We start from the raw sequence: 17,734 nt of genomic DNA, 5'->3' as shown, positions 1-17,734 counted from the left end.
TACTGTGTGGTCTTGACAGCCAGTAGCTTAATGAGGGGAGAGAAACAGTCTAAGGTGTGGGGCTTCTGTTTGAAATGTTCAGGTGAAGTTGAGGGTCACATACACTGAACCTCTGAATAAAAGGTAGTGGTCTGGGCTCTGGAGATAAAGGGTTAGTTTTATTTATTTTTTTTTAAATTTCAGTATAGCTAATGATAAAAGGGTTAATGTTACTTCAAAAAGTCCAAGGCTACCTTCCAGGCAGTTCTTGCTTGCCAAAGAGCCAGTTCCCTGACTCATGAGTTTGGCAGTGGAGGTCCTGTTTAATGCTGTGAAAGTTCTAAGAGCTGGTTTTGAGAAAAATTGAGAGCCTCGTCTGCCTAAGGGTCTGTCCACTCTTATTAAAAACTACTGTCTAAAAAAAAAAAAAAACTGTCTACTCTTATTAAAAACTACTTTGTCCTGCTGAAGGCTTGAGGTTCCATCTGTCCTGTGTTCTTAGGCTGGGGGTTCTCCTATCTTTCTGTATCCAAAATACTTGTATTCTACAGACTCCCTGAATCTTAAACTGGAGAGAATTGGAAAATAAGTGTCAGATTGAGGTGCTAATTCACTTTCACACTTGAAAAAGATAGGAGTGACCTAAAACATTTAAATATATACTGTGTCCCAGAGTTCTGAGTATTTAGGATTAGTGAGCAAAACAGCTGCCCTGCGGGGCTTCCATCCCATTGCACTAGCAGTCAGTATACATTCTTGACTCCCTTTAAAGTTTTAGTTCCACTCAAGACAATGGTTTACAGTTTTGGAAAATGGCAAGTTCACTAGCTTACAGCTAGGAATTACATCCAATTCCACACAGCCATCCAGCCCAAGCTACAGTTGCCTGGACTGGTAATAAACTCCTTGGCCTCCCTACTGCCACAGTTTGAGCATTCCAATTCACTTTTTACTTTAGCACCTGTGGTGAGCTTTTGAAAAGCAAACTCCAGGTTGCTTGGGTGGCTGTCTGGTAAGCCTCTGTCTTTGGCTCTGGCCCTCAGGTTACAATCCTGAGGTCCTGGTGTCCAGCTTCTCCTCCCTCTGCTGCTCCCCCTGCTTTTATGCTCTCTCTCTCTAATGAATAAAATCTTAAAAAAAATTATTTTGACTTAGTTTCAAAGTCTGACAGACTAGTTGCCGCACAAATTAGTATATCCACACTGTTAGGTACTACTTGGCAATAAAAAAACTGATAAAAACAACAAATGAGGATGAATCTTAGAAACATGCTGAATAAAAAGCTGGACACAAAGTAGTACCTAACACCTGGTTCAATTTATGTTACACTAGAATCTAGTGCCAACAAATTAATGTTAATTTGGGACCAGGGATAGGTGGTGGGAAGGATGCCTTAGGTGTTTACATAGATCTGTGACAAACTCGGAGCACACTTAAAACTGACTTAAAAATTGTACATAGTGCCCTTTAAAAGGGCCTTTAGCTATCTATTGGCCTCCGAGAGTCTATGAGGCATGATAAGTATTTGCCTGTTTTCACCCTGAACTGCCACTCGTCCCTGGCTAATCCTGCCTTTTTCTACTTGTAGGCACTTGATGTCTTTTGCTTGCAGTATTCCTTTGTGTGGCTAGTTCTCACCTTTGCTGCATAGTCTTAAGTATTTACTAAGAGGTGTTCTCTGTCCCATTGGTATTATTCAAAGCACCCATAAGCTAGAATTTATCTCTTGACTGCACTTACTGTGCATTTTCCCTAAAAGTGAAGTGGTTTGTTTTAGAATAGGACCTTGTCTTAACCCCTGGCCTGACAGGATTGATACATTGTCGAATCAATGAGAAATAGCCACCAGATTAGTGGTACATACTGTTCTATGAATGTCAAGTTCTAGTAGGAAAACCTTAAAGGAAATCATGTATATACAGTAAGTAAATAGGTATGTGGAAACTAGACTTGAGGTATAAATAGAAGATATGACCTAAGTGACTGGATTTGGAAGTCCAGACATCCTGGTTGGACACCTCTTCTACTATTAACTTGAGAATGATCCTGCCTCCCTACTTGATGAAATTGTAAAGAAAAGTGAAAATCTGAGAATCATAATTATGATTATTAATAATCGCTAAAACTTTTTGGAGCCTTCATTATGTGCCAGACTCTGACCTCATTCAGTAACTGAAAACTCTTGAGTTGTTACTGTTCTTAGCTATGGTTTGTAGATGGAGAAGCAGAGTGTCAGACTGCTACTTGCTGGAATTTATACGTCAGTGTTGGAGGCAATATTCAAATCCAGGATTTCTGACTCTTGAATTCATGCTCTTACTCAGAACTGTTCTCTTGACTGGACTTTTTTGGTCAGTCTTATTTGGATGATAGTCTTATTTGTGAGGTTGACAAGATATACTTTATCTGAACATTGAAAAACTTGGAAGCATTTTAATGTTAGAACATAGTCATATACCCATTCCATTTAAAAGTAATAGTAATAGTATGGCAAGACCAATCCTGGCAATGAGAATGTTCTGAGTATATTCAGCACACAGGAGCTTTCCCGGTCACCCAGCACCTAGAATTCAGAAGGTTTTCTTTCTACTCTTGTGTCCAATGGTGAAACAGGCGGCCTGTTTAAGAGCCTCAACTTTGAAAGGGAACCTCAAGAGCTTGCAGGGAGGGCTGGTACTTGGAACAGTTATTTCCTGTTTGACAGCAGCTACCTCAGTTTATGCTCTAGTGAAATGGGGTTATCAACCACTGCCAGTGACACCAGGTTTTTAACCAAATAGTGTGGATTCCTGAATTTTGCTTTTTGAGTTTCTTTCCAAATATGACTTCTCTGTTAGCATCAGGTCAAAGGACAACCTGACTGACTGTTGGAGCTCTAGAGAGTGAAGCAGTTGCATAGGACAAGAACACCTACATTTTGAAGTTGGTAGAAAGGACAGGAGTGATGCCTCTGAAGTGGGGAAAGGTGATGAGAAGAGATGTGCTCATCGGAGCCCTGGTTAAAGGAACTAAACTGCTTATTCCAACGGAAGCAAATCTCAGCCGGAGATTTGGGCCTAGTGGCCGGAGGAGGGCCTAGAGTGGTCGCTGACCAGAGTCCTGCTGGTTGCTCCCCTTAGCCCTCCCGGGCTGGCGTTGCAGCGACGCCCCGAGGCCGCTGGGTGGCAGCCGCGCGTTTCCAAAGCTGGCTCACCTACCCGGGAGCCCGGCTGGGAGCCGGAGAACGGACCGAGAGCTCCGGAGGGGGCGAGGGAGAGAAGTCCTGGAGACCCCCTCCCCCGCAGCGGCAGGGACAGAGATCAGCAGGGGTCTCGTTTGGAGTGCCTGCCGTCCGAGAGGGCATCTGGGACACGCCACGGCCCTGCGTGGACTCGCAGGGCGGGCTAAAGCGGACTCCCTTAGACGGAGCCGCCCCGGGGGCTGGGCCTGACCCGCCCCTCCGGGCTCCACGCTCGAGCGCTAGTGGGTGTGAGCGAGTGCTAGAAGCGAATGTGGATGAGCGAGGACGCTCCGCGCCTAGCTGCGTTCTTGGGGACCGCCGCCTTCCCAGCGGGGGCATCACTGCGCCCGGGCGCAGAGCTCCGACGGCTTCGGCGCTCACCAGCTCCAGCCTCGCGGGCTCGGCCCCTTCGGAGCGGCCGGTCCCGTCGCCGAGAGTCTGAGCGCCTCCCTCCAACCCCGAGCCGCCAGGAGGAGGAGGAGGAGGAGGAGGAGGAGGAGGAGGAGGAGGAGGAGGAGGAGGCAGTGGAGAGGCCGCGGCAGGCAGGCAAGCAGGCTGGGCCGCCTTTGATGTGGGCGCGGCGCACCCAGCCGAGCTGAGCGCCCGTCCGGCCGCGCCCCGAGGGGGGAGCCCCCGGGCCCCGCATCCTCATTGTGCCGACTCGGGCCCGGGCCCGCCCCCGGCCCCCCGCCCCCTCGCCGCCCGCGCGTAGAAAACGCCCCGGCCGCCGCCAGCGGTGGGAGGCGGCGATGCGCACGGCCGGAGAGACGCGGAGGAGGAGACATGAGCCGGCGGGCGCCCAGACGGTGCGGCCGTGACGCGTTCCCGCGGCAGCCTCGCGCCCCGGCCCTGGAGCGCTGACCCCTGGCCCCGCACAGCCCCGCGCCCCGGCCGAGATCGCGCCCCAGCGCCCAGCCCCGCCGCGCATGCTGCCCCCGGAGTGACCCGAGCAGCCGCCTCCCGCGGACCCCGGACGGCCGGCGGTCAGCAGTGAGCGAGCTTCCTCGCACGGCCACCAGCCGGGCGCCTCCTGCACAGCGGCGGCCGCCCCGTAGCCCCCGCGCCAGCCCGGAGGGCGCAGCGCTCGGGAGGAGCCGCGCGGGGCGCTGATGCCGCAGGGCGCGCCGCGGAGCGCCCCGGAGCAGCAGAGTCTGCAGCAGCAGCAGCCGGCGAGGAGGGAGCAGCAGCAGCGGCGGCGGCGGCGGCGGCGGCGGCGGAGGCGCCCGGTCCCGGCCGCGCGGAGCGGACATGTGCAGGCTGGGCTAGGAGCCGCCGCCTCCCCCCCGCCCAGCGATGTATTCAGCGCCCTCCGCCTGCACTTGCCTGTAAGCGCCCGCGCGCGGGGCTGCCTACCCTGCCTGGCCGTCTGTCCGTGTGCCTGTGACTGTCCGCCCGCCCGGCCGTGCGTCTGACTTTCCGACTGCGTATCCGTCTGTCTGTACGCGCGCCCCCCTCCTTCAAGTCCCACTGACCACCTCTCCATCTCTCTCCCGCAGGTGTTTACACTTCCTGCTGCTGTGCTTCCAGGTACAGGTACGTAGGGTCCCGACTCTGACCTCCCCCTGCCCCTGCCTCGCGGTACAGGTCGACCCCCCTCCCCTGGGCCGCGCCCCCTCCCTGTGCCCCACCCCTACTGGGCGCCGAGCCCAGTGCACCTGTTCCCAGGGCGCCAAAGGGCGGCTCCGCGCGCGCCCTGCGCCGGCGGGGGACCAGCCTAGGGCCAGGGGCTCTGCTGCAGGGCTCCGACTGGCGCGGCCCCTGTCGGCCTGGGCTGGGAAGAGATCCCCGGAGCCAGCGGGCTCAGCCGCTGCAGCGTGCCCGGCTCCAAGCGCCTTGCCTGCCCACAACCGGCGAGGAGTTGCGACCCGGGGGTTTTTTCTGCCAACCGTCCCTTAATATCTCCGCTCGCTCTTCCAAACAAAAAGGCTCCTTTGAGCCGAATGGATTTTGAGTCCAGGGAGAAAGCTTCAGTTGTAAATTACTCTGTGGTTTCAAAGGCGTTTGCAGGGGAGAGACGGAGAGAGACAGAGACAGGGGCGAGAGCCTGGTCTAGGAGAGACCAGATGAGAGGTAGCAGAGACGGGCGCTTGGGCTGAGGGGCCGTTGCCCATGAAGCCGCTCCGGACCGGGCCACGCTCCGCACACCCTCGCCCAAGGTGGTGCAGCCCTCGGCTGGTTCCCCGCCTTTGCTCCCCGCTCGCTCGCTCTCTGTGAATCAGAAGAGGGCTTGGCGCTCAGCCTGGAAAGCACTTGCTAAAATCTGATCTGTTACTTCAGCAGCTTTCAGACTCGGGAAGGTCTTGGCACGCAGACAGTTGGAACGCTCTGGCTTCCAAAGCCGTGGAAATGAAGGAAGGGGCGGGGGGCAGAGAAAGAGAAGAGGGAAAGGAGGGAGAGACTTCAGACCCGATTAGAACCAGACCAGGGCTGCCTCAGCATGGGGGGGTGGGGGGTTGCAAAGGGAAGGGGAATAGGAAGTGCCAGCTGCCCTAGCCCCCCACCCACCTAGAGCTGCAGGGGAGGGGCCTTAGGAGGAGCTGGATTGGGGCCAAAAGAGATTATCTGCCCCTTCCCCCTCTGAGTTGAAGGCAGGTGTCCTCTCGGGGTTAGAGAGGATGCTTAGGTTTTAGCTTTTTGGGCTCCAGTGGTGCCCCCAAAAGAGCCTTGAGCAGGAAAGATGGTGGCTTTCCCAGCTTTATGGCATAAGGAATGTTGTGTGTGTTGAGTACTGTTGAGACTCTGCAGCCTCTTTCAGTGTTTGGTGTGGTGGTGGGTCTGCTTACTTCTCCTTCCACTCCTGGGAGAGGTTCGTTAACCATCAGAATAGACATTGGGCCGGGGGAAGCTAGTTGGGGCTGGGGGCTGTGAGGATGGATGGATGGATGGATGGATGGATGGATGGATGGATGGACGGACGGACTGATGGCTTCTTTCCCCCAGCCTTGGCCAGGCTGAGGTCCCCAGTGACTCCTTGAATCAATATAACTGAAGTCAGTAACTTAAAACTGGCTGTTTGCCAAAGCAGATGTGACCCTGTGGTGGTGGGGGCAGGGGTGGGGAATGGCCGGTGTCAGAGAGAGAGGCCAGTGCCAGGCATGGCCTGTCTGATTTGCAGCTGAGTCCCCAAGCAGAGGGCAGGCCCCCGGGGTCACTCCAGGGGATCTGCTTGCCTGACCTGGGTGAGAGCTCTTTTTCCCCATGTGTTACACCTGGGGATGGGGGAATGCTGTGATGGGCATTGAGGTAGAGAGATCTGTGATTGTGTTGCTCTAGCCTCCTGATGTCTGCTACCTCTTCGTCCTTCAAGCAGAGCCCAGCAGGGGTTGCTGCATTGCCTTGTGTTCTCTAGGGAAGCATGAGGAAGAGAACCTGGACTTTGCATCCCACTTCTATCTTCTGGCCAGAGCTAGGCTAGAACTAGCCTCCCAGGAAAGAGCTGAGTGGTCCATCTGGGTTAGGACTTTAAGCAGGTGATGGAGCCTTCTCTCCCCCTCCTCTTACCTCTTCCTTTCTTTTCAGCCTTTCCCCACCTAAACTGCCATGAGATGGTAAATACCATTAAATATATTAGTATTTAACCCACGGTCCATGCACCCATAGAGTATCTAAGGATGGGATTATGGAGAAGGCAGGTTCCTGATATGTTACGTCAAAATGGTGCCCTGATTGCTCATGTTGTGGAGAGGGCTCTCAGCTCCCCCGCCGATTTTCAAAAGCACCTATGATTCCTAAAAGATAAAGAAATGGCAGCCTCAGGTGCCCATTCTTGCCCTGGGAACAAAGGTAGAGTGGCCATTAGAGGTAGAGGTGAAGGGTAGGCCTCAAGTGTTGGTGGCTGGGAGTGTGAAGTCTGCTCCTTGCAGAGGTGGCCTTGGGCAGGCATAGGGAGACCAGCCACTTCTCTGCCAGGGTACGCTTAGAGAGGGTGACAGGAGCTCCCTGGGTGAGCAGGGGCTGGGGAGGCCTCCCTGCATGGCGGGAAGGGCTCAGAGCTTTGCAGTCTGGTGGACTGGGCTGGAGCCCCAGCTTCATCTTGCCTCCGTGAGTCTTAGCTTCGTCATTGGTGAGATGGGTGGCCTTGAGGCTGATGTGATACATGATAGGTGTGGAAGAAGTTTTAGAAATTTTCATCCACCTGGGAGGGTGCTTTGTTCTGCTGAGAAATAGATATACCTGTGCCCTTCCCATCCTTACCTCCCTGGTTTGGGGGACTGCTCCATTCTTAGCAATGGACTTTCTGGGCTCCTCCTTTCTCCCCATCCATCAGCCCTCAGGTCCAGAATGTGCCCCCACCTCCAGCCACATTTTTGAGAGAGCACAACAGTCAATGCCAGACACTGCCTTCCCCTTGGGCCCCTCATGTGGTGAGCCCCGCCTTCTCCCCCCACCCCGCCCCTGCTGGCCACCCCAGGAAGCAGGAAGCTGGGAATTTAATAAAATCCCTTCTCCACACGACTTGGGACACTGCGGATAGCTCAAATCGGAAGAATTTTAAAAATTTCCGAGGGGAGCAGGCGGCGTGACCAGTAAATTGCTTTTCTGCACTTGGCTGAGCGCTGACAATGACACCGGGCTGGGCCTTTCACGCAGCTTGGCCGGCACCTGCCTGACATTGTTCCTACCGCCAGGCTCGGCTAGGTCCTGGCCTTCCCCAGACAGGCCAGGCTTGAGGCGATCCAGGGAAGGGGGGCTTCTACCACCCACCCCTTGTCCTCCCAAGCTCCTCTTCCTCTCCCACTGCACGGTGCGTTCAAGTTTTGAAGTTTCCTTCCACGCCCTCCATTGGCCTGGCCACCCCCCACATCTGGCTTCCTCAGTGAGGCTTAGAATCTCTCTTCCCGTTGGTTAGAATAGGAAAGCCAGAGACTGAGTGCTTTGGGACACAAGGAGGATGGGAAACTATCTATTTGGTAGCATTTTTAACTTCTTAAAATGGGGTGACATCATCCATCTATCTGTCCAGTCAGGTGTCCCTTCAACCAATACTTGCTAGAAACCTGCTTCATGGGCAACCTGGTGTGGCTCAGCGGTTTAGAGCTGCTATTAGCCCAGTGTATGATCCTGGAGTTCCGGGATCGAGTCCCATGTCAGGCTCCCTGCATGGAGCCTGTTTCTCCCTCTGCCTGTGTCTGTGCCTCTCTCTCTCTCTCTCTCTCTCTCTCTCTCTCTGTGTGTCTCTCATGAATAAACAAATAAAATCTTAAAAAGAAAGAAAGAAAGAAAGAAAGAAAGAAAGAAAGAAAGAAAGAAAGAAAGAAACCTGCTTCATGCTGGCCCTGAGAACAAGACTAGTCAGTTCCTGGCCTCAAGATGCTCCCATTCTAGAAGGAAGAGTGCCAGATAAACCTGAGTTTCTGTGATCCTACCTACCTCCTGAGAAATACAGGGGCCTTGCATGTCCTGCTTTTGTCCAACTAAGCAAGACCCCAAGGCTCTTGCATCTGGAAGCTTGTTTCCTTCTTCCTATCATTCTTTCTCCTGAAGTAAGAGGGGTAATATTCTTACTTCACAGTTGGAGAAACTGAGGCACAGAGTGGAGAAGGAATTTGCTCAAGGACAATGCTAAGACTCAAGACTCTGGATTCGAGATCTTGTGTTCTTTCCATGACCCAGACAGACTTTTTCAGGAAGAACACTGAAATTATTCAGAAAGAATATTGGTGGGGAAATGGAGTTCCAAGAGGCATGCTAGGGGTTCTCAGTGAGAGCTTCCCTTGGATTCTCACTGCTAGGGTCCCCATGGTGCAGATGGTCGGAGCCTGGATAGGTGTCTGCTGACACTCCTGACTCGGAGTCTGCAGGCCCTGATTTCCCTAGAATGTTCTGAACTGAAAGGGTCCCAGAGCCAGGGGTGGTGTTTTGGAGGGTAGGACCTGGGGGATTCGGCACTCTCCTCTCAGCTTCTTTCCCAGTAGCAGAGAGGAGAAAGGGACCCCGCCAGCATTCCTGTAGCCCCAGAGCCGGTTACCCACTCTGAGATAAGGAGGTAGATTGTTAAAATATCTTGTGCTTAGCACCGCCAGTTGACACTGGCTTGGGGTAGATCTGAGAGCACATTGGGCCCCTAAAGGGAGATGGAGGGTGCCGGGGAGGAGACTTCCTAGCCTCAGCAGGACCTTCTGGTTCTGACCTCATCCTCTAGCAGGAGAGGTGTAGGTGTGGGTAATCAGGGTGCAGGCATGTGAGGCTGACAACAATACTTGTAGGCACCACCAGGCGTTGTGTGCTTACTGTGTGACAGGCAGGCACTTTCTCACATCATGGAGGCTAAGCCTCACAACCAGCCTGGAATTAGGGAATTCTGCAGACAAGAAAGTGAGGCTCAGAGGCATGAGATAACCTGCCTCTGGCCACATGGCAAGAGGGAGGCAGAACTGGCTTCAACTCTGGGTCACCTAGCACTAGGCTCCAGGCTTATTAAACAGCAGTATGAGGGATCTGGAGTGTGCCAGCCTGGTTCCAGTTGTCACACTGCCATATCTTTGCTGTATGACATTGAGCAAGTTACTTAACCTCTCCAGAGTCAGCTTCTGCACGTGGTAAGATGGAAAGAAAACAACCAACCAACCAATCTCTGCTTCCTAAAGATGTAGAGCAGGGGCCAGTGCAAGGCAGGGGCAGTAGCCCCTGTGTCTCTTTTGGGAGGGCTCTTTTGCCCCCTTACCCATATCAGTGTGGTAAGCTCCCCTTCCCAGGGTGCTGTCACCTCCAGTGACTAGGAGAGGGAAGATGTGGATTGGTTCCTTTCTGAGGACAGGGGCTTTCTGTTCCATCTCTGTGTGCTCCATATTTTTTTGCTGGGTCGGTCTGCTGCCTGCTCCCAAGGACTGTGGTTGAACACACAGGGATAGGGCAGTGCCAGAGGCCTTGCCAGGGTGGCCCTAGGCTGGGGGAGAGCCCCTGGGCCTCAGAGGGGGCTGAGTATGGGGACTTATTTTGGAACATCAATGGGTAAATTGGCCCCTCAGGCTTCAATCAGGCTTGCTGATAGGGGCTGGGAGATGTTTGGACATTATTGCTCTGACGTCTAAATGGTATAATGCCCATGGGCCATTTAAAATGCTCCTGTGCCAAAGATGGGGCCAAGGACAAGCCTCCCTTGGGCCACAGAGCATCAACACTCTCTGGACCCCTGGGATCCGTCCTGGCTTTGTCACTGGCTCATTGGATGATCCCCCTCTCTGGGCCTCAGTTTACATACCTGGGTATCAGTGAGGTGAGCTCGATGACTTCGATGGAGCTTGAGTGCATGGGCGTTAGCATAAGAGATGCCTAGGTTTGCATCGTGTCTGTGCTGCTGGGCAAATTTCTTAACAAACTGTCCTTTGCACTTCAGTTTTCCCCACCTGTAAAGTGGAGTGATGAGAGGGACCTACTTCTCACAGGTCACTGTGGGGACTACCTGAGATAATACACACAGAGTAGGTAGCACAGTGGTTGGCACTCCAGAAATAACTGAGTAACAGTAGTTGTTGGCTCAGTTGGCTGCTCCGTCTGTGCACTAGGTCCATACCCTTCTGTGGGGTGCTGAGGAAGGCTGGGAAGGATGTATTCCTTGCATTAGTGGCCTCAGGGCTTCTCTTGTTGAAGTTGAGAGCACAGCCTTTGGACTTAGGTCTGTACCTAATCCTCATTGCACCACTCCCGGGCTGTGTGGGCCTGGGCAAGATCCTTAACCTCCCTGAGTCTCTGCCTCCTTATCACATGGGAGATAGGGATGATAATACCACTCCCAGACCTGTTGGGAGGTGTAATTGTAGTCATGTCTTGGGCCAGGTATGCAGTAGGTACTCAGTTATGATGTTGCTTCTCATTAGCAAACATTTATGGGACACATGCTGCATGGGTGGCCTTGGACTGGGTTTTAGAGGGGATGCCAAGAAGGCATCCATTCAGCTTTTTTCTCAAAGTGTTCCCTGTGAAGAGATGACTGCCACTTTGCACAGCTTTATTTACCTCCCTCACTCCCATTCCACTTCTGCCTTAGAGCCCCTTTGTACTTTGTCACTGTCACATGACCCAGGGTGCTCTCCATGGGGCTCACAGGGATGCATAGGAGCTCAGGCTCTGGATTCAGCCCATTAGATCATACCCTGTCTTGATCACTTCATAGTTTCATGACTGAGCAAATTGCTTGGCCTCTCTGTGGCTTATCTTTAATGTGGGCATTAGGGTAGCACCCCCTCTTGGGGTTGCTATAGGGGTGAACTGTGGTCACCCCGGGGGAAGTACTTGGCACAGCACTTGGATCATTATTAATGTTAAGTAAATGTGAGCTGCAGGTAGGCATTTGATTTTGGTGTGTCTAGAGGCCTGTTTGTCTACCAGCTCATGGTTCCTGGAAGTCAAGGGAGGCTGGACCCATCCTGAGGGCTCTACGGCACATGGCACAGACCTGGTGTGCAGGATGAATGTTGAGTCAGTGAGTGGAGGGGCCCCAGAGAAGCTGGGGCAGGCATCTGGATTCAGGACCCTTCTGACACCAGGTGTGGGGCAAGGGGGTCAGGACCTATCCTAGCCTTTGGGATAGGAGAGAAATCTGAGGGGTCTGTGCTGGGGGATACGGGCTCAAGGGTGCCATGGGTACTCTGGTGAGGGGCCATGAAACCAGGCTGGGGGCCAGAGGATCTGACCAGGGAAGATGCCCCATTTGAACCTTAGATTAGGAATAAACTGAGTGAAGACACTGTGAACCTGTATGGAAAAGCCATTGCAGGCACATGGAACATCTCTGCATGAAAACAGGGAACCGCCTGATGTGCTCTCGGTACTCCAAGCCAGTTAGAGCATGAAGTTCAGGAATAGTGGTGATGTAAAAGGCCATGGTGGGCATTGAATGCCGGAATAAAGGGCTTGTTTATAATCTTGTAGGCAGGCAGGACCACTCTCCCACCCATGTGCTTTAAGGGAAGGGGAAAAGAAAGAAAAGAAGGGAGCTTGAATCTTTAGGGATCCTGGCTGCTTCCCCAGGCTGGCGTCAGGATTGACTGCCAGAGGCACCCATATTGACGATCTGTATGGAGAAGGCTGATGTGTGGATAGAGGGGCTCCTAGTCAGGTGCCTTGGGTGGCAGCATCTCCCTCCCATGCCGATGCCTCAGCCCTGCCAATCAATACACTGATAGCCCTGGGAGCTTAATGGACAGGCTGGGGGTCGGGACAGGCCCTTTGCAACGTCACTGTTCTGGCTGGGCTGGGTGTGGGGATATGACAAGACAGAGGGGAAAAGCCTGGGGTTGAGGGGTGAACAGGAGCGTGCATCTGAGCCAAACTCATATCCCGGGATGGGCTTCGCCTTCCTCCTCCCCTTTCTGTCCGCAGATGCCAGCTGGGAGAAATTCGTGGGCTCCAGAGCCAGAGATGGGTTCAGACCTTGGCTCTGTTGCTTTGTGTACAACGTGGGTATGCCCCTTGGCCTCTCCGTGTCTCCCTTTGTCCTAGCGATGGTAATCATTCTGACCTGCCCAGGTTGTGTGAGGAAGCAGACCAGGCCGGCAATGTGCTTAGCTCAGGCCCTGGCACAGAGCAAGTGCCCAGCAAGTGGGAGCCAACGTTAGTTTCACCCTCTCGGCTAGTAACCCACAGAGCACTGGGGCTGGCAGCAACTCCCAGGCCTGAGTCCAGGCCTGCTCTCTAGGAAGAGTTTGGGGAGCTGCGTTTTGGGGTGTGGAGAGTGGGGCTGAGCTTACCAGGGACCACTCCCAGAGGGGTGAATTGAGAATTTGGAGAAGCTCCGAAAGCCCGCTCCGCAGGGCTGGCAGCACCTCCACCGCTGGAGGAGGAGGCAGGCGGTGGTGGAATGTGGCCGGAAGTCTGTGGGCTGCCCCTCCAGGGACCCAGAAGACCCTCCCTTTCTGGGCAGGCTGCCTGGAGACAGGGGCATGGATTGCAGGAGGCCTCAAGGATGGGGACCTGGGCGGGAGGGGGCAGTGTGACCCCATCCTCCTCTGGAGTAGGGGGAGTGAGCTCAAGGCCCTCAGCCCTTTCATGTTTAATCCCTCTCCAGTCCCTGCCCCAACTATGGCTTGTGGCCAGAACCAGTTGCCATCCTGAATAGAGGGGGAGGAGGGGTGGAGGGAGGGGAGAGTGAAGGCGGGTAGGGGCAAAGTGCTGGAGAGGTTGGGCTCTCGGCTGACAGGGACTTGAATCTTGATTTCTTTTCTCACAAGTGTGTGACTTTGGACAAGTGATGGCACCTCTCCAGCCTCAGTTTCCTCGTCTGTGAAATGGGGACAGTAATTGTACTGACTCATGGGACCACTCTGGGAATTACAGAAGGCAATTTACCTAAAGTGGTCCTTAGCACGGAGGAAATGCTCAATAAGTAGTGGCTGTTCAAAACACAAGAAGAAAGAAAAAAGAAAACATTTGTGGCTGTTGTTACTAATACCATCTTTCTCTGGGATAAATATGATATGCAGTCCCCACTCTTCCAGTGAGAAAACCAAGGGTTAAAGAAATAAAACAATTCGGTGATTTGGGGTAGAGCCCGGCAACCCCTGAGGTCACTTTAGTGCTGGTCATCTTGTTGAATGTGTGCTGTGTGGTGTGTGTGCGTTTATGCAGCGTGTGTGCAGAAGTGATGTGGACATCTGTGGAAGATGGGCGTGTGGCCCGGGAAGAAATAGGAAGCCCCCAGACATGTCTTCAAAGCATGAGTGGGTCAGTGAAGCCGGAATCTTCAACCAGAGGGAGCAGGGGTGGCTGATGGATGCCCTGGTAAGAGGGGGCCTGGGTTGATGTCTGGGAGCTGGCATTGAGAACACCCCAGCCTCTTTTCATCCCATGGATGGTTCACCCCTAGGGTGAAGGGAAGAGGTGCAGAATGTAGGAGAGTCTGGCCGAATGGACCAGGAAGGACCCTGAATGGACACTGAAGGCCCCCAAATGGACACTGTGCTGTGGGCAGTGGGGAGCCAGGTGGACTGTGATTTTGGAACCGGCCCCACCGTGTGTGTTAGAGAGCTGTGCCCCACAAGGATGAGAGTGCAGGCCGGGCCCTAGGCAGGGGGCTGTGTCCTACTGGGCACCTTGTCTGTGCCAGAGCCTGCAGTCTCAACACACCTTGGGGGAGATTTGAACCTGTCAGGCCATTGTCACCCCTGTGCAATTCCTGGATTGGGAAGTGAATGTTTCCACCAGAGCCCAAGCCCTCAGGGCAGGGAAGGGGCTGGCTGGGGGGCACTGGGGGGACCTTAGGCTGCAGGGGGACCCCACTATAGGCTATCCTGCTACTTAGACCCAAAAGAGAAGCTGGGGTGGGGGAAGGCAGAGTAACAAAGGTGCCTTCCTCCACCCAAGGACACATCCTGAACGTGCCAACCCTGCTTCCCTTGTGAGTGCTGCAGTAGTCTCGTTTTTTCACGCTGCAGCTTCTCAACACCCCAGATGACTGTGCACCTGGAAGGGTGTTAGCCAGTGGAGAGCAGCTTCAACTGTTCCGGGAAAGCCTGGAAGACAGGACCCCTCTCAGGCCAGGTCACCTGCCACTCTGAGCAGGAAAACAGGAGGAAGAGGATGTTCCTGAGGCAGATGCTAGTGCTCCGCTTGCCCACATTCCAGCTCCCGTGGCCCTGGAGAAGTGCCTCAAAGGTCCAGTCTATGAAGTGAGCTCTAACTGGTGCCACCTCCAGGAGTGGCTGAGGAGGTACCACATATAAAGGTTCCGGCAGAGTGCCTGGAACAGAGGAAAGCTTGGCAATTGATAGCTTTAAGAATGCCCCTTGCCACCCCTCTGTGGAGCACTCTGCTTGTCTGGGTGGTGAGTGGTGGAGCTGATTTTGGCCTTCAGGTTTCCTTAATCCTAGCCACAGTCATTTAGCAAATATTCGCCAGAACTGGAGACCCCAGGGTGAGCTGCACTGTGGGGATGATAAGCCATTACAATAGTGCCCAGAGGCCCTAACCCAGTTGTGTGTGGGATGTTTGGGGGGGGGGGCAGGAAGGGCTTCCAGAGGAAGCACCTGAGGGAAGGTGTCAGTTGGGCAGAGGGAGCAGGGTGCCCTGGGCAGAAGACCTGATCTACGCAGATGCCTGGGACTCCCCAAGGGTCTTGCCCAGGAAACCCAGGGGTCTCTCTGCATTATCAGAAGGATGGATTCTGTTTATGTGTCAGAAGCCACCCCTGCTGCCTCCCTTGGGAAGGATGTGACCACAGAATGTGGCTTAAATGGTGGAAGCTGGGCAAGATGAATTGTTCCCCCCACATCCTGGGGAAGGACCACCGGATAGCCCCTGCTGACCCTGGGTCACCAGCACTGCCTCTGTCCAGTGGGCCAGGGAGAAAATCGTTAATGGGAGGCTGGCTTCTGGGGCAGGACAGCTCCCCTTGGGGACCCAGGGTAAGGAGATTGGTTTGACCTCTGGTCGATAAGGTCTCTTGTGAGCAGGAGGAGAGTTGGAGGGCAGGAAAGGAGGCTGGAGGATGGCCCTTGGGGGAGGGGATGGGCCCAGCTTACCTCGGGAGCTCATTCCAGGGAGGTTGAGGGGAGGTTGAGGGCCACGAGTCGGGGGTGGGGGGTGATCTTCAGGACACATGCCCACCAGGTGCAAACCTCATGGAGTGCTGGAGCTCTTCCCTCCCTGAGCATCAAGATATGAGAGGAGGCGGGCCCCAGGTGTCAGACTCTGGCTGCGAATTGGTGACAGGGGCTGGCCATCAAGAAGAATGGGAGTGAAGGGTATGCCTCCTTGGCTGGCCAGCAGCCAGGCCCCATGCCCCAGGCTCTGTGGCTCCAAGCCACTGAGTTAACTTTTCTGAGCCTCGTTTCTACATCTGTTAAGTGGAGGTGACAAGCATTTCCCTGTTGCTGGGTTGTCTGGAGGCTCAGAGGCAATAGTGTCTTCCTAGACTGCGATTGTGTGCAGAGGTGCCCTCTCTTCAGGGTTGGGAGTGCGGGCTACTTGTATTTCCAGAAAGGCTTCTGTCTGCAGGGCTTTCCTTGTGAGCCTCTGAAAGGGCACCCATGTGTTCTCTTAGTTAAGGCTCCTGAGTACTCGCTCTGTGCTGGGCACTGTTCTAAGACTTTATCCATTTTATCTGCATAACAGCCCATGAGGTGGGTGCTGTTGTCACCTCTCTCATTTTTTAGGTGAGGAAGCTGAAGAACAGAAGGGTTGGTAACCTGCCTAGGGTCCCTGAGTGAGGGAGGGGCACACCCTGGGTTCTGGCCCCGGGACCTCCTCCTGACTGCGCTGGTGGGGCAAGTGGAACCCTGCAATGTGGGGCTGGAAGAGGGGCTTTAACTGGGGCTGACTCTGCCATTGCTTGTTCTGGAACCTTGTCAGTTCAGCTTCAAGGCCTCAGTTTTCTCATCTGTGATGTGGGATAATACTTCTGCCCTGACAATGATAATGAAGGATAAATAATATGATCCAGCTGGAATGCCTGCCAGGCCCAGGCTAGCATCAGGGGACATGTGTAGGTCAGCTTGAGGACAGAGACCCTGGGGTGGGCATGGGATGTAGCAATGAGGAGAACACGGTCCCTGCCCTTGGGAGCTCATGATTGAGAGGTGATTCAGATGCTTGGGCAGCCCTGGCTCCAAGAGCTCTGTGATGGGCTGAGTAGGCCATGCTCTCATGGGAGTGAGGTCTTGTGTGCCCAGCATCATGTCAGACCTCATGGGCACACAGAATAAACCAAGAATGCTGTCTGGGCTTTGAGAATTGTTCAGCTTTATGGTTAAGATGGGAAGGGACAAAAAAAAAAAAAAAAAAAAAAAAAAGATGGGAAGGGACAGGCAGACATTTAGCAGGGCATATAAAACCTAATTTAATAGTAAATGGAATGACAGGACTCCACATCTTTTCAATGTTCATTTGTTCATTCATTCATGCATTCAACAAATTTTTGAGTTTCTCCTGTGCTACATGCTGGGGATATAGCAGCAAACCAAGAAGGAGACAGCCCCAGCTTTCATGGTGTTGCCAATGTAGTGTTGAGGGGAGACAGACAAAAACCAGATAAATAGGTGTTATGTCAGGTTGGTCAATGTTAGAAAGAAAAAAACAAAGCATAGTAGAGAGATGGAAAGTTACAGAGGTGGGGGCTGCTTCAGAAAAACAGTCAAAGAAGGCCTGTCTCAGGATGTGACATTGAGCAGAGACCCTAATGAGGTAAAGGAGCCAGAGTGTAGAAATATGGGAAAGAACATTGAAGCCAAGGGAAGAGCAAGTGCAAAGGCCCTGAGGCAGGTGTGTGTTTTGGGTTTGGAATGCTCTGTGGCATAACACGGCAGTCAGTATAGTTGGGGGTGAGGGAGTAGTAAAAGATGAAAAGGGGGCTCATCCTGAAGACCTTGAAGTCCTGATGGAGACCTTTGTCTAAATGTGATGGGAAGCCTTGGAGGGTGGGGAGGGGAGAACATTATACAAGGTGATCGGGTCTGGTGGAAGACAGACAACCAGAGGGCAAGAGGGGGAACAGAAGGCTGGTGAGGAGGTGGCATGTTCAGGAAGGGAGACTAGAGAGATATACGTTGGCACAGGAAACCAGAGGCAGCTTCCTGGAGGATGTGGTCCCATATGAATTGA

The 17,734-nt window shown here is 53.6% G+C and overlaps 1 protein-coding gene across 1 annotated transcript in view; it reads left to right on the top strand.

Annotated features, from left to right (window-relative positions):
- Positions 1-3,911: 3,911 nt before the first annotated feature.
- Positions 3,912-17,734, top strand: part of FGF18 (fibroblast growth factor 18) — a 34,125-nt gene continuing 20,302 nt past the window's right edge. The window contains exons 1-2 of the mRNA XM_026010354.2: positions 3,912-4,524; positions 4,696-4,732. Of these exons, the coding sequence (XP_025866139.1) occupies positions 4,493-4,524; positions 4,696-4,732 (69 nt within the window). The 5' untranslated portion in view covers positions 3,912-4,492. The remainder of the gene's footprint in view (positions 4,525-4,695; positions 4,733-17,734) is intronic.

The sequence above is a fragment of the Vulpes vulpes genome, chromosome 4 (assembly GCF_048418805.1).
Source record: "Vulpes vulpes isolate BD-2025 chromosome 4, VulVul3, whole genome shotgun sequence".
In the NCBI taxonomy this organism is placed as follows: Eukaryota; Metazoa; Chordata; class Mammalia; order Carnivora; family Canidae; genus Vulpes; species Vulpes vulpes.
This window is presented reverse-complemented; position numbering and strand designations above follow the sequence as displayed.